The sequence below is a fragment of the Eptatretus burgeri genome, chromosome 10, assembly GCF_056783735.1.
Source record: "Eptatretus burgeri isolate ZD-2024b chromosome 10, Ebu_testis_v1, whole genome shotgun sequence".
NCBI lineage: Eukaryota > Metazoa > Chordata > Myxini > Myxiniformes > Myxinidae > Eptatretus > Eptatretus burgeri.
Window position 1 is genome coordinate 9,011,200 of NC_140970.1, and position 23,074 is coordinate 9,034,273.

Below are 23,074 nucleotides of genomic sequence, written 5' to 3' on the forward strand. Positions count from 1 at the left end.
CTATGAAGAGTCCATCCCCTTTGGTGGTGGATCCGTTATGATATGAGGCTGCCTGTCATGTTTGTAAACTTGACCTTGTCACTGTACAGGATAACCTGACAGGCAAAAAAGTACCATTGGAACATTTTGCATCATGTTGTTGTTCCACATTTTGACAACCACCTACTTCTCATGGGACCTGTATTCATAGATGGCAATTCCAGATCCTATCATTCTCTTGGAGTTATTGACTTCTTGTTAAATAATTCCATCACATCCTTGCCCTGGCTGGTAAGATGTCTTGACTTTCATCCAATAATACATTTGGGACATTCTAGGGCCTAGAATTAAGAAAATGGATACTCCTGTGCAGACTCTGGTACAGTTGGAGCTTTCAGGCTTTATACCAGGAATGGCAACAACTCCCATTGAATTCTCTCTGGTGACTTCTCCAGGGGTTTGAGAAGGAGGGTTGCAGTCCTCATCAGTTTTAAAGGTGCTTATATACATTGTTGAGAGGTGCAGCATGAGGGGGAAGGGAGGGGTAGCCTGAGGAGGGGAGGAGGAGGCAGCGTGAGGGGAGGGAATGGGAAGGCAGCGTGAAGGGAGGGAATAAGAAGGCAGCATAAGGGGAGGATATGGGAGGGCAGCACGATGAGAGGCTATGGAGGGCAGTGTGAGGGGAGGATGTGGAAGGGCAGCACAAGGGGAGGATACGGGAGGGCAGCATGAGGGTAGGGAATGACAAGGCACAGTACGGGAGGGAATGGGAAGGCAGTGTGAGGGGAGGGAATGGGAAGGCAGCATGAGGGGAGGGAATGGGAAGGCGGCACGAGTGGAAGATGTGGGAGGGCAGCATGATGGAAGGATATGGAGGGAAGCGTGAAGGGAGGATATGGGAAGGCAGCATGAGGGGAGGAAATGGGAAGGCAGCACGATGAGAGGGAATGGGAAGGCAGCATGGGGGGAGAGAATGGGAAGGCAGTGCAAAGGGAGGGAATGGGAAGGCAGCATGAGTGGAGGGAATGGGAAGGCAGCATGAGGAGAGGGAATGGGAGGGCAGCGTGAAGGGAGGGAATGGGAGGGCAGCATGAGGGAAAGGAATGGGAAGGCAGCATGAGGGGAGGGAATGGGAAGGTGGAATGGGAAGGCAGCATGAGGGGAGGGAATGGGAAGGCAGCATGAGCATAGGGAATTCGAAGGCAGTACAAGGGGAGGGAATGGGAAGGCAACACGAGGGGAGGGAATGGGAAAGCAGCACAAATGGAGGGAATGGGAAGGCAGCATGAGGGGAGGGAATGGGAAGGCAGCATGAGCATAGGGAATTCGAAGGCAGTACAAGGGGAGGGAATGGGAAGGCAACACGAGGGGAGGGAATGGGAAAGCAGCACAAATGGAGGGAATGGGAAGGCAGCATGAGGAGAGGGAATGGGAAGGCAGCATGAGTGGAGGGGAATGGGGAGGCAGTGTGATAAGAGGGAGTGGGAAGGAAGTGTGAGGAGAGGTCATGGGAAGGGAATGGGAAAGTAGTGTGAAGGAAAGGGAAGGCAGTGTGAGGGAATGACATGGGAAAGCAGTTTGAGGGGAGGGAAGGGGAAAACCATTTTCGGGGAGGGAATGAGAAGGCAGCATACCAGGGAATTACTGGGGTGATAAAACGTGCCCAAAAGTGGTGTGTTCTTTCTAACCACCATGTTCTGTCTAAAGCTGGGCGGTAGCATTTAAAAATGAAAACTAATGCTGTCAGCTTAACTGCATACAGTCCCCACCACCCCATACATTCCTTCCTTCCTCACTCTTCTCTCCTTCCTAGCTTTCCCTCACTTCTCCTGCCTCCTCTCTCTCCTCCCTCTCTCCTCTCTTCCTCTGTCTCTCTCTCCCTCCCCTCCCTCCTTTCCCCCCACCCCCCCTTATTACCTCCATCAGTGAAGTGATGGGTTGTATTTGCTAGTATATATCTATACTAATAAATGTCAGTATGTGTGCGTCAGTGTGTGTCTCATCCGCAACTCCAAAACCATGAAACCTAGCAGCCTGAAACGTTCATGCATACTAAGAAATGTCCAAGGTAGTGCATGACTGAAAATTGGGCATTTGGGTTAATTCAAACACCCATTTTGAAGATAATGGTGTTATTTCATTATACCCTGCATCAAGTGATTGTCAGCCACCTTGCTCTTTGGGGGTCTTAAGGCTTTTCCTGGGTAACCTTACTGGGGTCTGAAGCCGCCATGTTTTTTTGGCCTGCTCAACTATACTTTGACTGTGAACAGGCCACAATGATTTCTCAATTATATAGTTTTTTTCACTTTCCTCACTCAAACTATCGAATGTCTGTTCCTCATAGCTATGAATCGCTGTATAAATCACTTTTGTAAGCACTATAGTTTTCAAATTAGGAGCTTGGAGCGATTTCATGCATTAGATAAGATTTTCAACGTGCTTACAAAAGCATGTGTCGTAAGAGGCGTCGTATATCCCTGTGTCGTAAGAGGCGACCAGGGTTGTGTCATGAAGGGCATCCGGTGTAAAACCTATGCCAAATCACTATGCGGATCATAACAGATGATCCGCTGTGGCGACCCCTAACGGGAGCAGCCAAAAGAAGAAGAAGAGATAAGATTTTCAGCGATCGACTCTCATGAACGAATTAACGTATATCATCAAAATATTTTTTTCGGTTTTGAGGATCGGATATCATCCAGACTAAATAAGTGTCGAAATCTGTTGTGAAATCTGATAATTTAAAGAAATAACGGGTCTGACAACTAAGCCAATATATCTATTTACTTTAAGCAAGCTGTTCGGGTTGGCAGCAAGCTGTCCCTCCTTCTCCATATAATATCAAGAAAATGTGAAATTTCCAAAGCCAGAAACTGATCTTTTTCTTCCACTTGGAGAAATATATCAAGTGAACAAAAAATTTAGGAACATGCCAAAATTAATGAGCTTCATTGAGCGATATGAAAAAAATGCATCACTGCTCTACCTCACACCCTGTCCCCCAGACTGCCATCCATAGCGTCTGTCAAATCTGTCTATATTTTCGGAGGTATACTCTATAGACTCAACTGTCGAGGAAATCTACACGGAATCAAAGCAAATCAGGTAAAAAACGGCCGTTTGAAAGAAATAAGTTATAATGTTTGCACGGATCCCTAACCAATGTACCTCATGACACATGCACAGACCAGCAGGAAAAATGGCGGATTTCTGCAATGTTTATTTTATGGGCAATTGAACTTTGTGATGTCTCCAGGGTTGTTCTGCATTAAGCAGCAGCTCTTTTGTGAATGAAGTCATTTTATTTCATTAACTGCTGCATGAGCAGTGAAGGTCAGGTCAGGTATGGGAGCATGTGCCAGAGCAGCGTGTCGCTGTGTCCACTTTCTGCTGGTACTCTAAGGGCCTTCGTCTAGCCATCCCCATCTCTTTGAGATGTTGAGCAATCTGCTGCAACCATGAGGCACGTGGTCGGCCCGTTGGCCTCCTCCACTCACAAGGCTCCCTCGCTGAGAGAATCTGGTGAGCAGGATCAGCATCAGGAAAATGAGCCACATGTCCATACAGTCGCAGCTGACGCTCACGGACCATGCAGGTAACAGATCTCATTTGAGTCTCTCTCAGCAACCGCTTGTTGGACACAAAGTCCAACCAGCGATAGCCAAGAATTCTCCGAACAGACCTGGTACCAAAGGAATTATGTCTCAATTTCAGATCCCTGGTCAGAGTCCAAGTCTCACATCCAGAGAGCAAGACTGGAAGCACCAAGGACCTGAAGACATGGAATTTCAGCCTGCCACACAGGTACTAATGGGTACCTGTCATACACGGCCTCATACATAATGGGTACCGGTGCAACGGCCACACACCAAGAAATCCAAGACAGCGCAAAACCCCATGATCCAGTGAATCCATGACTCCCCAGGCCCAACTCAGACGTCTCTTGACCTCTGGCTCACAGCCAGCAAAGGCATGAATATCACTGCCAGGGCAAGTGAATCTCTCCGTGACCTCAACATACTCACCACGAACAGGTACCGACAGGATAGCAACATCCAAGATGTCATTGAAAGCCTGGATCTTTGTATGGTATCATCACATCTCACAGTATTCTCAGTACCAGAGTATAGTTCAGACATCAGGTCGATCAGTTTTGGTGGCAGCATGAGGGGGGGAGGGAGGGGTAGCCTGAGGCAAGGGAGGGGTAGCCTTTTGCTTCATGAAGACCAAGAATCTTCCAGAGGGCATCCAGATTCACTGAATCAAATGTTTTGCAGAGATCGACATAGGCTGGAAGCAGCCCCTGCTGAAACTCTCGCCTGCGTTTGGTAAGGACTTAAAGAGCAAGGATACGGTCAATCGTTGACCTCTTTGGTGTAAATCCTGACTGCTCTGGATGCTGGTACTCAAGGAAATGGTGGCGAACCCTATCAATTATCCGAGCAAAGATGTTGCCCGGCACTGACAGCAGCGTCACCCCTCGGTAGTTGTTGCAGTCTTGGAGATCACCCTTCCCTTTCCAGAGTGGGACAACAAGGTCCCTCTTCCAGTCAGTTGGGATGATGCCTGTGTTTCAGGGAGAGCACAGAACTGCATGCAATGACACGAGTACAGCATTTCCATCAGCCTTGAGAAGTTCAGCATGGATGTCACAAATCCCAGGAGTTTTACCCCATTTCAACCGGTGCAACGCAGTCTGTGCTTCCACAAACGAAGGCGAACACCAGTTGGTTGGTGGATCATCCTGGTACAGCTGCTAAAAGTAACCGGCCCAATGGGCCTTCACTTCGGACTCCTCTGTCAAGAACCATCCACCCTCTGCTCTAACTGCAGTCCACAGAAGGACGGGCTTGGAGGAATGCTATGTGTGAATTCCCCTGAAAGCAGGAGGAGAATCACTTTACCATACTGAGAGCAGAAAACCAGAACTCCAATTAATAATTGAGGAACCTCGGAGAATGCTCTGCTCTCTAAGCTGAGTCATTCCCTCATATACGGTTTTACCTTAAACAAATTTCATTATATAATAGCCCTTCCTTTCATCCAAGGACCAGCTGGCTTACTCACTGGCTTTTGTCCTTTCAACACCCGTGTATTAAGCAGATAAGGAGGACCTGAAGATACTCCTAGATCCAGTTACACAATGTTCCCTTGGATCATTTAAGGTTAACCACACTCCTTATCTCTACACAATGTTCCTGTCGAAAAACAGCAAAGCAAGAAGAATATTTTTAAATTAACTGCAAGTGAGTGGATTTTACTGGGAAGAAACAAAAGCTTTTAAAAAGGTACAAATCACAACATTCCCTCTTATTGTTACTTTAAGAAACAATGTTTTATGAAATCACAACCAAGCATCTTCTCAATTCAGGCAGACAGATGACCCAGCTTTGTGGTGCAGACAGACCACTCCCTGGGAGGAGTTCCATCCTTCCGAGCAACAGCCTCTCATCTCCAGATGTTCCCCCATGGTGGTCAAAGGGCTCCCCCTGCACCCTTCTAACCGAGAGAGAGAGAGAGAGAGAGAGAGAGAGAGAGAGAGAGAGAGAGAGAGAGAGAGAGAGAGAGAGAGAGAGAGAGAGAGAGAGAGAGAGAGAGAGAGAGAGAGAGAGCCACCAACCCCACTAAAGATGGGATCACATGCCAAACCCTCTGATTAACAAATCACTCAGTAAAATCTTCATTCAAAAACTGCTCAGGCTCAAGGTCTGTGTCTGAACTCGTACTTAACTGATGCACATCCATTTCCAGTTCCATTTTACCATTTATGCCAGAATCTGCAGCATCTTGGTCTACATCCACACTTACATTTTTCATCTTCCTTTTCCAACATTATATGCAAATCATCATTCTCAAGTTTAGCTGCTGCGAGCAGTTAAACAAATTCCTCATCTTTAATCGCAGGTGCCTGGTGTACAAAGGTATACACATTATAGGCATTAGAGGCATAGGGAGCAAGGGTAGCGGGGGGGGGGGGGTGTACAATAGTGGTTGGGGGTGGTGCGGGGAAAGTGCCCTTTTTATTGAAAAGTCCTTTTCCCGAGCCCCAGCTAAGAGTGCCATCTCATGTTTGGGCTTGGTTTCGGGCTTCTTGGGTGTTGACTTCAGATGCCATCCTGTAGCACACTTTCGCAAGCCAGCCATAATGGCTGCTTTGATTATGGACAATATAATGAATATTCCAATTAACACAGCCAATCCTGTCAACAGGAACCTGAGGATGGTTCCTCCACAATGTCCAAACAATCCCTGCAACCATGCTCTGATCTTCCATTCTGGATTGTAATCATGATACTTTGTAGACTCCTTTCTTGTGTGCCCTGCTAGGTCACAGAAATATACCATTTAATGATGCCTGGGATTCCACGAGATTATTCATTCGTATCCTTACATCTATCCTGTCCCAGTTATCCCTTCATCTAACACTATGCCTCATTTCAGGCATACAGTGCCTATGTCCCCTCCATCCCGTGTCACACGGGGTACATAATTATATGGAAGGGTCATATAAGTGTTTGTCCCATACACGCCTTTCTCGTGTAATTGGTCCCCATGTTTACCTTTTTCTGCCCTGCGTACCCTGTAACAACCCATTCCTTGTTTCCCCAACTCTCAACATACCAAACATTCTGCTCTCCATGACATTTTCATAATGCCCTTACTATCTGTTATTGTCCATATTATCACAATTATGCACATGCTAATCATAAGCACTGCAACATATGTCGTGAACCCCCAGTAACGTTCTTCCCCTTTGTGGGGTTCCTTTATTCTCTTCCTGTTTGCTCTTTTGCAGATGTGTGAGATGCGTGAGTCCTTGATTGCTTACATTCTCACTTGACAGCTGTGTTAGGGACCAATAATACCTGATGGGGTCCGGTCCAACATGCCTTCAGTGCATTCTTCCACTTGAACACCTTGATGTACACCCAGTCGCCGGGCTGGATGCTGTGGTGTTCCTCCGCAGCCAGGTCTGGCAGCGCTTGTTTGACCTGCGAGTCAAATTATTTGACAACCTTTGTTAGAGTAGCACAGAAATTAATCATTGTTTCCCATAATGTGTATGTACATTTGTTTCAGGGTTAATGGGGCAGTTACCAGCACTCACATCTGTCTCTCTACATGGTAGCTTATTTATCTGCTCAAAAATGGCTATAGAATCCACTTGAGGCTGTTCCCATAAGTACCCTTCGTTCCCTTTCACACGATACAAATTTCGGCCCCATACTTGACAAAAATATTGTCTTGACAAACCCTTCAATCGCGTGATCATCGGCCCAATCTCCTTCGCTCTGTGTCCTTTTGCAACAAGTAATGTAATATGCGGCGTTATATTCATCTGTTGGTGCATCAAGTCGCATTTTTGTTGTTTAAATCTCACCTCAATCGAATTCCCTCTTTACCAGTCTTCACTCTTCATTCTCTGGAATATTTAAATGCACTCCATTTTCCCCATCTACCTTCAAATTTAAGATCAGCTCATCTGAAGGGGTCACTGTTAACACGTACACGGGCCCATTGTTATGATAAATGTTGAATGTTGATCAATAGACCTGACTTTAACAATCACCTCCACAAGGCCGAAGGAACTCTGACATTAAACGCATCAACATTGAATCAGTGCAATTTGAGATACTGCGGTAAAATTTCCTTTTAAATAAACTCATTAAAACACACATGATTGACCTCAACCTCGGATCACCGGTCTATGTCGCACTTTACATCAAGCTTGTGATAACTTGCCCACTCTCTCCAAAGGACATCATGAGATCGTTAATGTTCATAACCCAATGCTCGCAGACAGGGCATTCAATCAACGTCCATCCGAAGGGCGGAGCGTACATTGATACATCGTCTGTTTGCGAATATAACAGCATGAGCAGTGATGTCCATTTATATATTATGGATGCAATTTTGTGTTTTAACATCATATCATCACCTTCACCACTGATGCATATGCTCATGTGCACCCAACGAAGCTCACCTGAACAAGGCTTGCCCCAAACGCGAAAACAACCTTAATTTTGATTCATGACTCATGTCCTATCGAAGCCCTGCACCAAACCTCACGAGACACGCATATGTCTGCTGACAAATACTTGACCACACTCCACTTGCGCACACACGTTCCTGAAATGCCCTTTGCCGTTTCAGCTCTTATCAAACGAAGCAAATACATATTTTCTCACACCTCTCACAAATTAACTACAAAGCATGGAAGTTTCGAAATGCACTGACCTGAACACAACCCCCCCCCTCCCCCACACACAGCGATAACACCAGGAACTCCACAATCATCACCCGCCCGGCTCAGTTGCACATGTATTACATGCACAACACAGGAAAATGCTTTTCACCATCGTGAGTGGTTTAAATCATTATAAGCTCATTCACATTTACTCATTCTTCATTCAAACATGTCATGGCAACCATGGTAACCAGATACCTTGACTCATGGTTCCTAAAGTTGTCATGCATACGGCTAGAATTGCACCTTTCCTGACCACTACTCGTGATTCTAATAATCTAATTCCTTATAATTACCTCACAAAGAGGACACAACCTTTCTCCAGCCAAATGCCAACTATCAGTGCTCAATAAACCAAACACGGGTGAAAGAGTAAAAAGTTGGCCATTTTAACTCACCCCGTGTAACAAGCACAGTGTAATCAAATCATTGGATTTATATTCCGCAGACTGAGATGAAGCAATCTGTTCCTGGGATTAATTCAATTGACTGACCCTTTTGAGTCGTCCATATACACCTCCAATACAACTCCAAATTTTGAAAGTAGTCAGCACAAACCGACACATACCATTTTATCCTTTCCTGATCACCATCAGGAATGCAATGGCGAACCACCTTGTGTTATCCTGAGGTATAAACTTCAGTGTTGTCACCAGTTGTCATGGTTTTGTCATGCCATTCTTACCTGCTGGCATTTGCAGACACGCACACGCTCACATCCGTATATCTGTCTGCAGCCTTTCACATAATGGGCGACCTGTACCTGTATGCTCTAACACGCAGCGCCCTCTGCCACTTCCGCATTGTTGGCTCACTCAGTGCCACGTTTCAAATCCATAACACTTACCATAAACTTTAAATCTTTTGACTCCATCTTTCTGCCAAACAGCACACGAGGTTCCACAATGATCAACAAGACATTATCCAACTACAAACTGCTGCAACCAAACTAGCCAATGATGCACTAACCATTCACATTGATGCCATAATATCTTTGTTATGCTCAAATAATTTGGCGTTTTTACATGTTGACCCCAGTGCACTTGTGATCAACAGATAAGAATCGGGCAATATCTCTTAGCTTCACTATTTTACCTCTGACAGTAATTTTCCTTATTTAATTTTCCAACAAAAATGTTTTAATTTTCCCATATCAAAACAATTTTGCCTACAATCAAATTTCTCTCAAGTAGGTTGGAACAAGTTTGTGGGCTTGAAGACAAGCAGCCCACCCTTTACCCTTCAGGCAAAGCACACACATTCCTTCACTCCACAGCAGGGCATCCTCCCCCCCCCCACCCCACTTTTTCGTTGTTTTCAGCTGCAGTGATCACGAGCAACTTTTGCTTCATTATGACATAACCTCTCCACACTGCAGGCGAGAGTATCGCCTTGCACATGATGCCGATATCTCGGTGTGTACATCGGTGTGTTTCCACCCATTGGGTAATCAAATCACGGATCATCTGCAGTTCATTTCGACATTCCAAAATTCGGTCACGCACTGATCTCAGTTCATGTTCTTTCAACGGTTGATGTACCACTATAGCGGCTTGCGTGCCTCTTCCTTGAACCCCTTCCGTCGCTGGTACTGCTGGTGTGCCTGGAACAATTTATCACATGTGATAAGTAGGGACGGGGGGCACTGCTCCTTGAGTTATGTCACCCCCCCCCCCACACATATAGCATCACAAACCTTACCTGGGCTCTTAGGATATATGGATTTATATGGTCTCCCAGGCGACGGGTCGAACAGCTGGTACTGTGCAGCTGACTGGGGTGTTCCTAGCGGTTTATAGTGTTGTGGGCCGGGCTTCGGTGACGATAAACGACCACTTGGTGGAGCAGTGGAGTCGTCTCCCACCGAACACCCGGAATTCAGGTCGTGACCCTCGGACAACTCCAATGGTCACAGGTCCCTTAGCGGACCGTGGTCGCCAATATTTTGACGGCGTGGGGGAGCGTTAATTGCCTAATTTCAATATACCTAAGTACCAACGTCGTCCAACTACCGCGAAAAACCACACCCTCGACGGGCTCTGTCGAACCGGGTCGCTCTTGCGACCTCAGCCCAGTATAACTGAGCGGAATTACCAGAATTCGTCGGACCCAAATGAACAATTACCGGCCCAAATGGCCTCACAAATTCTCAATACACACTGTGCTGGTCCAATGGGAGAAAGCACAGAAAACGAGCTGGTACATTTAACAGGGGTTTATTTATAAGGGAGGGGGACACAAAGAGCAGAGTTAAACCAACTAAAAGCAATGCAGGTATGTACAAGGCACTTAAACAATTCTACTTAATGGACTGGCGCCACACACACACACACACACACACACACACACACACACACACACACACACACACACACACACACACACACACACACACACACACACACACACACAAGAACTGGGCCGGCCGGCCTTTATTGAGGCCTCCAGTTCGGAAGGAATGGCAAGCCGAAGGCCAGGGTCTGGCTTGCACCTGTCCGCCTCGTGCGGTGTACGATGATCTGGTCGCATGGCAGGATTCGAACCCACAGCTTTCACGCAGCGCCAAGCACCAGGGACCGTGCTCTCCAACTGGCCACACACCAATCAAACAAGACCAAGGAGAAGATCAGAGACGACGATGACCCAGGGCCAGACGAACCAGCCAGCACCAAGATCCGTGACTCCCAAGACGACCAACCTCCCCAGCCTGGCGTTCCTTTATATCTTTTTTGGTCAGGGTAAAAAAATCACCATCTGAGGTGGTCTCCATCCTCATTGGCCGGGGTGTCTTTGGAAAGTCGCCCTCTGTGGCCATCTCAACCCTCATTGGTCGGGGTGTCATGGGAAAGTCGCCCTCTGTAGCTATCTGAACCCTCATTGGCCGGGGTGTCATGGGAAAGTCGATGGAGGGCAAATAAACTCCAGACAGACAACAAGGCACCACCACGTCTTTCAAGAAGTAGACAGATTTGACAGTTCAGCCTTGAGATTGGCCAGATGTTGTTTTCTTGCTTTCCTGAGAGTGTACACACTTGTTCCTTGCCTTGTGGAATGATCTGATGTTGCCTTTGGTCAGATATGTTTTCCAGGAAGAGAAGGCTAGTTGTTTGAAGACAACTGTCTCACCACAGTTTTCTGTGTACCAGGAGTGATATGATAGGTATGATAACTTGAGACAATATGGCACAAATCTGTACAAAAAGGAAAAGCAATCTTGAATGGAAGGATTCCAAGGCAGTATTACTATAAGGAGTGGTGGAAATGAAGGTCTGGTCTTGACATAAGAGGGCGGCTTGCAGTCCCTGGCAGTCAGCTGGATTGACCTGCCGGACTCTGTGGCACTAAGGCAGCTCTTTGACAATAGCCAGAGAGAATTTGACTCTCATAAGTACATGATCAGATGAACCTATTGAAGCAGAAGAGGGACAGGAGACATTTATAGTCCTTCAAGATTTTTGGAATCTCCCATGATGAAGCTGAGTCTATGGGCTGATCACTTTCACATCGCAGACAGGTCGGTCTCTCTGTCTTCTACTGCCTCCTTTCTGGTCTTGCACCCTCTGCTCCTTCCATGCTCAGCCCCCCTGTTCCTCCCAATATTTCTGCAGGGCACACAAAGTCTGCCAACAACCCCCTTCTGGTGAAACTTCCAAAATTCAAAATCACTGCTTCCCTCCACTTATTTGTTCCTCTTTTCTCTCTCCTGTGGAACCAACTTCCACATTCGCTTCAATCTCCTCCGTTCTTCCAGGTTTTCAAGACAGTTGTTCACCATGATCTCGGATCATCCCTCATCTAAAACCATTATATTTTCAACCCGTTTGCTCTCCCCAAGCCCACCTCTTTCCAACTTTCCCATTTTCTTTCCTGAGAGTTTGCTTTTGTATCCACCTTGTCTATCCCATATGCCCTCCCCCAGTCCTCATTCTTCCTCACATCCCTTATCATCATAGTCTGTGTCTATTTTGTTCCTCAACCCTGCTGTTTTGTGTTTTCCTCCTTTCCCTCTACTGTTCATTTTGCTCTGTTGTGTTCTGATCTGTTTTATGTTCTAGCTCCTCCACGAGCCTCGACTCCGTACGAAAAAAAAGTCTGGATTTGGTCTTTGTGCCACAGCTAATGTAAATATTAGAGTTAATACTTTTATTGCCAGACAGAGGACCAGTGCATCAGTGTCATCCGCTACCACAATGACTGAACTGAAATCAGCAGCTGCATGCTTTGCACATAAAAGTAGATGGGCATCTGCTTCTTCCTGAGTTGTACACAAATCGTCCAATTCCTCAACAATATCCTGTGTTGGTTTGATGAATTGCCTTTTGCACATCACGTACATCGCCTTTCTTCAAAGCTTTTGTTTCTGGTCTGCGTCTTTCCAGATATCTGTGAAGAACTAAATCAGCTTTCATTTGCTGAAGGCATCTGCTACCTTTTGATCTTATGATGTAGCATTATTTTCTCAAACAGGGCACCTTCATCCAAACCTCTGTTTACTCTCTCAGTAATTTTAATGGACTGTTCCATGTATACGTGAAGCACCACATCAATTCACTCACTCTGGTTTCCTGTTTGCAAGGTCAATGCAAACACGTGAGCTCAGATCTCTACAAATATGCAGTATTCACCATTTATCTTCTGGACAAGACTCATTCCAACGATGATTGAGGCTGATGGCAGTGCAGTGTCACCAGGAAATGATTTTTTTTCTCAAGCTTTCTTGCAAAGGCAGCCTTCCTTGTTTTCTTGATTGCCCCATCACAGTTCAGCAGAGACCATTGGATGGGACCAAGGGGATGTTTTATAACTTTTCCAAAAATGGTGGCACTCAGTATTCCTCTATTTATGATCATTCTGTTTATGCTTTTTTAACTTAACACCATTGATAAGTACTAAACACTTGATTTAAGCTTTGGAATTTTCGTGTTTACATTTTATGAGATGACATAATTTTGCCAAGCCATGTCACAAACTCTCTGCTGCTCTCCCACACTTTGCATTCCACCAAATAGGTTCACCGCACATGTGTTGTTCCACATGCCCAGGGCAGCCTCGTGTCAAGGATGCTCCAATCAGCCTCACTCCCATGTTGACTGTAGTATCAAATGGTATTGCTTGGCCTTTGTTGCATGCTGTTTTTGTAAAACATTCCCAAAACCCTTCATCATGAATAGCAATTACTCCAGCAGGAACTAGTGCCAAGAGGGCCCCACAAAGCCTTCAGTATAAGTTCTTTAGTATTTAGTTTGGTTATGTTAGGATGACCATAAATTACCACCTAGCAATGCATCCTCAATTTATAACATCATTCATATGGGAAAACTGCTTTCAATTTATGCTTTTTCGAAGGGTTTTACAGAATGCATCGATCTTGAGTGTAACTAGGGGACTACGTGTAATTTATATGTTAAACATGAATGCATACATCTCGTATTAAGCACATGCAATTACTTCATTACATTCCTTCACCATGAAAGCATGGGTATAGACAGCACATTTGTGATGTTATCATGCTTAGTTCCGAAGATATTAAAGAAAACACTTTTTGGCAATGACGGAAATAAAAATGCTCATTGATATATAAAAGAAGCCGTGCATCTGTGCACGTGTACATGTGAGTTCCAGAACCCTCCATACCTTTAGACTCCTTGACACCACAAAGACCCCTTAAGACCATAATACCATTTAGAAACTTAAGACCCCCAAGACCTTTAAGACCCCAGGACCCTTTAAACCCCCAAAATCCCAAGACAACTTTAGACCCCCAAGACTCTTAATACCCACAAGGCCCTTCAGACCCCCAAGACCCTCAAGACCCCCAAGAAGCTCAAGACCACTAATACCCCGAACACCCCAAAGACTCTTAAGATCCTTAAACCTCTTATGGAACCCTTTTACCTTTAAGACTCTTGACAATTTAGACATTTTTACACCCCTTCACCCTTTAGATCTCTTATACCCTTGAGATCCATTGAACCGTTAGACCCCACAGACCTTTTAGACCTTTATACCACCTATAACTTTTTAGGAGCACACCACACAAACATCTTTAGTCTTCTTGCAAAACACAGACTATACTTTTTTCACCAAGTTATGTGCAAACTTGACCCACCCACAGGGTGGGTACTCTGCGAGTAACTTCCAATTTGTCCAATCAATCCACACATTTCAAGGCCAAATCTATCATAAAGTGCAATAGTAATCACTTTTGAACATATTTTTTTCACTCCAAATATCGTGAAGAATGACATACTAAAAGTCTCGGAAAATCAAAGCATTGAAACATTTCCATTTTGACCTGAGTTTGAGGTGACGTTGCAAACAAAAAATGTCAATCAAAATTCAGGGGTTGGGGCTAGAAATATGGCCATGTCTTGATCAATTCTCAACCAATACTCAATGTTCAGGTATCAGTAGGTTTATATAGAAAATACCTTTTAAACATTGCCAAATGTAATACTAGAAAGCTAAAATTCACGTTTTGACAAATGATAATGTTTTGTTACTACTGCTAAAATTTAGAAAGTTTAGCGTTATATAATGTATTTTGATATTTTCAGTGCTTGTCATGACCAAGTAAGGACAACAAATAATTTGTGTACATGCTCCTATGTGTTCAGAAATAGCTGTTCTAAACTTTGCTGAAACAACATGATAAATGGACGCATTAGGCCTACATATCCTCAGTGTCACTTTGTGGATCAGGTAGAGTCACTTTGGAACAAAGCAGGCCTCTTCATTCCTCACCTGCCGGAGAACATTCGAGAGCATATTTTCTGCAGCTGCATCGCCAAGTACTGCAAGCCAGTCTTGCAGTTACAGTTGATGGCTTCCAGGAGATACTCAGGTGCTGGCTTCAAGTCGGTGTGCAAATGGAAGATCCTCCCAGTGCTGATTTTCCCTCTGCAATCCTCAGCACATCTATCCATTGCTGGAGCTAATAAATGTGTTGGCTTTGGTACTGAGCTGATGATGTTGGGTGCAAGATGCTAGGTTGTATGGAAATTGTGCTGGATGCAACCTGGTAGAAACATTGTCACTAACGGATCTCCAATCCCTTGCCAGGTTGACCACTGTACAGACACACGATGGCAATTTCTCCAGCTGTCACAATGTCATCCTGTGTGGCTCGTGAGCTTTTGAAGACTGCAGTCTGCTGCTGGAAAAATACACTCAAATTGAGCTTCTTCAGAGCTACTGGTTTTCCAATGATGAACACTCTGGATGTGGTGTCATTCAAGCATGGCATGAGCAAAGAGGTCATCACAGACATACTTCCCAAGTAATCATTAAACCAGTTCAATGTTCCAGCATCTTGCTATCCTCTTAGATTTTAACTTTGGTTCTGGTCTGAAGATTTATGAATACATCAATGTCATCCCCAACAACTGTTATTTCTGTCTGCTGACCCAATAGTGATTTACACGATCAGGATATCCGCATCAGCCTCCTCATACAATACTTCATTACCATGCTGTTCAAACTAGTCACTCAGAAGATTGATAAATTGCTGTTTGTTGATCGAGAAAATCATCCTTCTTTATCAGACTATGTCCCTGATGAAATGCATGGCGACACTGATGCCCAATCTGCCCGGCTTACAATATGTGACATCTTTGGTGGATGGCCCACTTTTGTAATCATCAAAAGACTATGATGGCAGGGTCATATGTGTCTGCAACATATCGGATGTAATGGCTAAAGATTGCATCATAGGTCTCTTCACCATTCCATGGGATTCTGTGCAGGAGGGCAGCACTATATGGATCATACTGCACGTCATTTGGTAGGCTAGACATGCCAGAAGTACAAGAAGGAAGCTGGTTCCATATAGCATGTGGAACTCGTTTTCTGTTGGCAATGGCTGTGTCACATTGTCGTTTTCTGTTGGCAATGGCTGTGTCACATTCTCGTTTTCTGTTGGCACTGGCTGTGCTGTTTGGAGACCAGAAATCCCTCCTACAGTTGATATGTACATCTTGGTGGGGCATAGTACTAATATTGCTGTTGTGCAGCCCATTGGTCTTGGTGATGCCTTCACATCCCTTGAAATGCAATGTGGTAGTTGGCTGTCCATTGGATAGAACTTCCTTGCAGAAAACACACTTGGCCATCTCAATTATATTATTTCGTTTAGAAATAAAAGCAAAAAGCCAGGTTACAGTTTCGATGATTGAAAAGTGGTATGAGACAGATTCGTATAAATGTACAAGACGTGTGATATTATCACCATACACGCCTAAATTCCTTTTTTTTGATAGTGGTCACAAGATATTATGATCTATGTGAGCACAAATGTGATCTTTCTACTGGTGATATTGGACAGTGTTTGCAAGGTATGTTCAATACCAATCCACTGATATCTCAAGTAGCATGATTGATGAAAAGGTATTTTCAATAAAAAAATCGACTGATACCTTCATATTGAGGATTGGTTGAGAATTGATCCAGACATAGCCATATTTTTAGCCCCTAACCCTAAATTTTGCTTGAGTTTTTTGTGTCCAATGTTACCTCAAATTCTCGTCAAAATGGAAATGTTCAAATACTTTGATTTTCTGAGACTTTTAGCATGTCATTCTACACTATATTTGGAGTGGAAAATACTTGAATGATTACTATTGCAATATGTGGTGATATATGATTAGATTTACTGGACTAATTAGCTACTCCTCAACCAAATGCAACATACATATGCAGTACAGTATGTTATGAGCTATTTAAATCACGAGTATCAGTTTTGTTTTGTACCTCCAGATGGTACTAAAATCTGCTGTAGCCGATTGACTATTAAGGGTTTGACAATTCTGTAGAAGGTAATGAGGAAACAGCAACTGACAGAGCTTGGGGAGAAAATAAATGTTCGGTGACTTCCTCAGTTGAATAAAAACTATTATACTATCCCGTCTGAGGTCCCATTAACATGGCATCCTCAGTACCGAGATCTTAAGTCCCGGAATATGGCCAAACGGTCGCTTAGGCCAAAGTCACATTTGGCACGGTGGCCGTAGGGTCTACAAAATATACGGCCACTAGCAATTATTGGGTGGCCGCAGTATTTCCACGGTCACACAATGTGGCAGTCACATATGTTTTTATTTTTCCGGGAGCCGCACGGCGTATTTAGAAATTGTGGAGACCGAAAACGTGGGGGTGCCGTACAGTCTTTGATTTGATGTCGCACGGTGACCTAAGGGTGTTCCTGCGCCGGCCATATAATTTTCAAGGCAGACGCAAGGTGCCCGCAAGGCGACCGCAGGGGGGCCCTAAGGCGACCGCAGGGGGACCGCAGGGGGGCCCTAAGGCGAACGTGCAGCCAGACGGACGGTAACAAGTGGGTTCCTTTTTTTTCTTCTTTTTTTTTACCAGTTATTTTGTTTCGGCTTGTCGAATTGCTACGGCGAGCGTAGAAATGAAAAAAGTTATAATTCCACGGCGACCCCTATGACCTGTAAAAGATAGCCAAATGGCGTAGAGCCACCCTGAGGCCACCGCAGCAACTCTGCGGCCGCCGCATGTTTCTGTCAATTCAGAGGGCGTACGGCCACCGTATCCTCGCCGTAGAGCAAATGTGACTTAGGCCTTACTGCACTGCATTCAGATATTTTTACAACTTTCCCATTCACAAAGGATCATTCAACTGAGACAAAATTGACTGACACACACGGAAAGCAGATGGCTCGAACACGTTTTCTGATGTTTTAAAGGATTTATTTGTGAAGAAAAGTACAGGGAAGAAGGGAGACAAGATGCTATAATAAACAATATGAACCAAGTGAATGAAAATACGCAAGGAGGGAAATGGGAACATGTAAACTTGGATAGAAGGATGAGAAATAAAGGTCAAATTCTAACCTACTCTCAGCACCACAGCACACACTTTTACAACAAGTTAAGAATGCAGGCGGTTTTTCACTTTGTCTACAATGCGCAGGGTGGGCGCAGGACTCACTGCAGCCTGCTTTGGCAACTAGGTGTGAGACGATGACAGCCAGTAATGAAGTCGGTCCAAATACAAAGAGAACCAGCGATGATCAGCTCCTCAACCAGGCCTCGTGGCCCTCTTTGTCCTCTCCAAACTGGTCAGCCCTTCTTCTTCCTTCTCAAAGTGCTTCTTTGCAATCCGTGCATGTGGAACTCTCCTGTCTCTGAGGTATTTCTTCTTCTCTCCAAAAACTTGGTGATTCCAGCTTGCGTCAATTCCAAACTTCCACAAAACCACAAGAATGTCTCCCTCACGAACCCCTCCACGATTCACTTGCTCAAGCTCCTTCCACACGAGGCCTCCTCTTCCCTTTGGGCGGAGTCCTGCTCATTGGGCGACCCCAATAAAATATATGTACAATCTTTTTTTTCTCAGCCTGAAAGCACATTACGCTGACATAGCTGGCACACAATGGCCAGATAGATCGTAATAAGCCCAGTCGCACACGTGATACATGTGCCTCTGCCTTTGGGAAGTCCTCAAATTAGCCCCATCCACAAACAAGAGGTGTTTACACATTCAATATTACTCTGTCCACCCTGTCTATAAATTACATGTGCTGCCTCCTCAGCGTCATGTGTAACAAATGACTGACTCTAACAGGTCCTTGTTACATGGCTATCTCACCTACTCAAAACACATGGACCATACTACACTTACCAGTCAAACTATGGATCCCCTGCCCCCTGTAACAATACCTTTCTCTGGAGTAGCAATTCATTTTAAACATTCTGCAAGGGTTCAAAAACATGCTAATATGTTTTCCTTGGTGTGTCCACAGATATTTTCAGGTCTGCTGGTAAATCTTCCTGGTGTCATGGACTGGCTCAGTTGGATCAAGTATTTAAGTATTTCTCGGTATGGAATGATGGTAAGTTTTCATAGCTCATCGTAATATGGTATTAAAACATACATGCATTTTTCTTCATCCACATAGAATGTACGGATGACTTCACATATCTGTCATTGTTCTCTAATGTGAACATGCATATGCATGGAAGTTTGAAATTGATGTGCCTTTAATGCAATGAAACACTATTAATTGCTCCATCTTGATGATTTCCTAACAGTAGGATTTCTTCTTTTACAACTACCATAATAAAAGAGGTGCCCCAACTTCAATTCCGAAGGTTGTCAAAAGAAAGATGGGAAATAACTGTGTTTACAAATCTCTCTCTCTCTCTCTCTCTCTCTCTCTCTCTCTCTCTCTCTCTCTCTCTCTCTCTCTCTCTCTCTCTCTCTCTCTCTCTCTCTCTCTCTCTCTCTCTCTCTCTCTCTCTCTCTCTCTCTCTCTCTCTCTCTCTCTCTCTCTCTCTCTCTCTCTCTCTCTCTCTCTCTCTCTCTCTCTCTCTCTCGCACCTCTCGCACCTCTCGCACCTCTCGCACCTCTCGCACCTCTCGCACCTCTCGCACCTCTCGCACCTCTCGCACCTCTCGCACCTCTCGCACCTCTCGCACCTCTCGCACCTCTCGCACCTCTCGCACCTCTCGCACCTCTCGCACCTCTCGCACCTCTCGCACCTCTCGCACCTCTCGCACCTCTCGCACCTCTCGCACCTCTCGCACCTCTCGCACCTCTCGCACCTCTCGCACCTCTCGCATCTCTCGCATCTCTCTCTCTCTCTCTCTCTGACCTCTCTCTCTCTCTCTCTGACCTCTCTCTCTCTCTCTCTCTGACCTCTCTCTCTCTCTCTCTGCCCTCTCTCTCCCTCTCTCTCATGTCTCTCTCTCTCTCTAGCGTCTCTCTCTCTCTCTCTCTCTCTCTGACCTCTCTCTCTCTCTCTCTGACCTCTCTCTCTCTCTCTCTGACCTCTCTCTCTCTCTCTCTGCCCTCTCTCTCTCTCTCTCTCTCTCTCTCTCTCTCTCTCTCTCTCTGACCTCTCTCTCTCTCTCTGACCTCTCTCTCTCTCTCTCTCTCTCTCTCTCTCTCTCTCTCTGACCTCTCTCTGACCTCTCTCTCTCTCTGACCTCTCTCTGACCTCTCTCTCTCTCTGACCTCTCTCTGACCTCTCTCTCTCTCTCTGATCTCTCTCTGACCTCTCTCTCTCTCTCTCTCTCTCTCTCTCTGACCTCTCTCTGACCTCTCTCTCTCTCTCTCTCTCTGACCTCTCTCTCTCTCTCTCTCTCTGACCTCTCTCTCTCTCTCTGACCTCTCTCTGACCTCTCTCTCTCTCTGACCTCTCTCTGACCTCTCTCTCTCTCTCTGACCTCTCTCTGACCTCTCTCTCTCTCTGATCTCTCTCTGACCTCTCTCTGACCTCTCTCTCTCTCTCTGACCTCTCTCTGACCTCTCTCTCTCTCTCTCTCTGACCTCTCTCTGACCTCTCTCTGACCTCTCTCTCTCTCTCTCTCTCTGACCTCTCTCTCTCTCTCTCTCTCTGACCTCTCTCTCTCTCTCTCTGACCTCTCTCTGACCTCTCTCTCTCTCTGACCTCTCTCTGACCTCTCTCTCTCTCTGACCTCTCTCTGACCTCTCTCTCTCTGATCTCTCTCTGACCTCTCTCTGACCTCTCTCTCTCTCTCTGACCTCTCTCTGACCTCTCTCTCTCTCTCTCTGACCTCTCTCTCTCTCTCTCTCTGACCTCTCTCTCTCTCTCTCTGACCTCTCTCTGACCTCTCTCTCTCTCTCTGACCTCTCTCTCTCTCTCTCTCTCTCTGACCTCTCTCTCTCTCTCTGACCTCTCTCTGATCTCTCTCTGACCTCTCTCTGACCTCTCTCTCTCTCTCTGACCTCTCTCTGACCTCTCTCTGACCTCTCTCTCTCTCTCTCTCTCTCTCTCTCTCTCTCTCTCTCTGACCTCTCTCTGACCTCTCTCTCTCTCTCTCTCTCTCTCTCTGACCTCTCTCTGACCTCTCTCTCTCTCTGACCTCTCTCTGACCTCTCTCTCTCTGACCTCTCTCTGACCTCTCTCTCTCTCTCTGACCTCTCTCTGACCTCTCTCTCTCTCTCTCTGACCTCTCTCTGACCTCTCTCTCTCTCTCTGACCTCTCTCTGACCTCTCTCTCTCTCTCTCTGACCTCTCTCTGACCTCTCTCTCTCTCTCTCTCTGACCTCTCTCTGACCTCTCTCTCTCTGACCTCTCTCTCTCTCTCTCTCTGACCTCTCTCTGACCTCTCTCTCTCTCTCTCTCTGACCTCTCTCTGACCTCTCTCTCTCTCTCTCTCTCTGACCTCTCTCTGACCTCTCTCTCTCTCTCTCTCTCTGACCTCTCTCTGACCTCTCTCTCTCTCTCTCTCTCTGACCTCTCTCTGACCTCTCTCTCTCTCTCTCTGACCTCTCTCTGACCTCTCTCTCTCTCTCTCTGACCTCTCTCTGACCTCTCTCTCTCTCTCTCTCTCTCTCTCTCTCTCTCTCATCTCTCTCTCCCCTCTCTCTCTCTCTCTCTCTCTCTCTCTCTCTCTGACCTCTCTCTCTCTCTCTCTCTCTCTGACCTCTCTCTCTCTCTCTCTCTCTCTGACCTCTCTCTCTCTCTCTCTCTCTCTGACCTCTCTCTCTCTCTCTCTCTCTCTCTCTCTCTCTCTCTCTCTCTCTCTCTCTCTCTCTCTCTCTCTCTCTCTCTCTCTCTCTCTCTCTCTCTCGACGCTTCAAGGGACTGGCTGCCACTGTTGGCCAATTATCCATTCAGCCCAGAACCTCTTCCTCCATGGCCCTGTGCCACATCTGCCGAACATCTCTCGAAGGTGGATCCATTGTTCCATTGTAGGCAGAGTCAAGGCAGGGATTTCAAATTTTGCCAGAGTGCTGTCAAACTGCCGTTTGCAAGTGTTTGACTGCCGGCAGTCAAACTGCCGTTTGCATCGTGTTGGAGTGCAAGTGCTAGACTTACACTCGAGCCAGCACTTGCGAAAACATCATCGGATCACACACCTTTACAAACCAATGCTGGAAAACGTGACCCCCGCTTATCATCTCATCAAAAAAAAAACACACGATGATGCAAATCTCTCCCTTTGAATGACCAGGATGACAGTTCATAGTTAGCTCATAAATTGAATCCAGACAAAGTGGCTCAAAGATGAGTATAGAATCCAAGTTATCCTGTCATCCTCCTTTACAAGCTCCTCATTTAATGCTGTTTGTACCACATCTGCCAACCTGTGAATGAAGCTGATGTTTCCACCACCAGTATTTGCAACCAATGAGCAACCCTTTCAAAAACAACTTTGCCAAATATGCGGAGTCTGCAAACAGCAGCTATAAAGTAACTTAGTTAATTCAATGACTGTAAACATTAGTGGTCCATCTGATGGAGGAAATGCCATCAAAAGGAAGGCATGTCATCCACCTCTCCAACTCACATCTTTTTCCAGCATTGCCAGTCGGCCAAATCATCCAATAAATATGGAAAACACAAGAATGCAAAAGGTGCTCAATCATAAGCGAGATTAATTTTAAAATATTATAGTTAAGATAGAGGAACATCCGTCTGGCTTTAGTTGCAGTCTGGGAAATATGCAGAATTGCCCAAGGCTACGACAATACTACCTAAAATTGCTGCATCAGTCAGCCGATATAAGCTTTAGAAACTTGATTCTGCAAGTAGGAAGTGTAGCAGCTGATACTGCTTTCATCAGTGTGTGGTTCTGTCTTTCACAGATTGCAACTATAGTCAGAAGTTTTCAACGTAGACACACGCACGCACGTACACATGAAAGTAATTATAAACCTGTCGCTTTTCACAATTTGAAACTTCCGCTTTTTTCTGTAAATTTTCCAGGTTTAGTTGGCTGGGATTTTCTCAAATACATCATGCCCTTTAAATATCAACATTAACTAGAACTGCCACTTTATAACTGCTGGCAGTGATGACCGGGTACCCAGTCCGTCCGCCTTTGATACAACATGGGACTTTCTGCAGATG

The 23,074-nt window shown here is 45.5% G+C and overlaps 1 protein-coding gene across 1 annotated transcript in view; it reads left to right on the forward strand.

Annotated features, from left to right (window-relative positions):
* LOC147017924 (broad substrate specificity ATP-binding cassette transporter ABCG2-like) overlaps positions 1-23,074 on the forward strand; it is a 226,472-nt gene that overhangs the window by 187,863 nt on the left and 15,535 nt on the right. Inside the window, exon 13 of the mRNA XM_085897017.1 lies at positions 18,994-19,083. Coding sequence (XP_085753143.1) covers positions 18,994-19,083 — 90 coding nt within the window. The remainder of the gene's footprint in view (positions 1-18,993; positions 19,084-23,074) is intronic.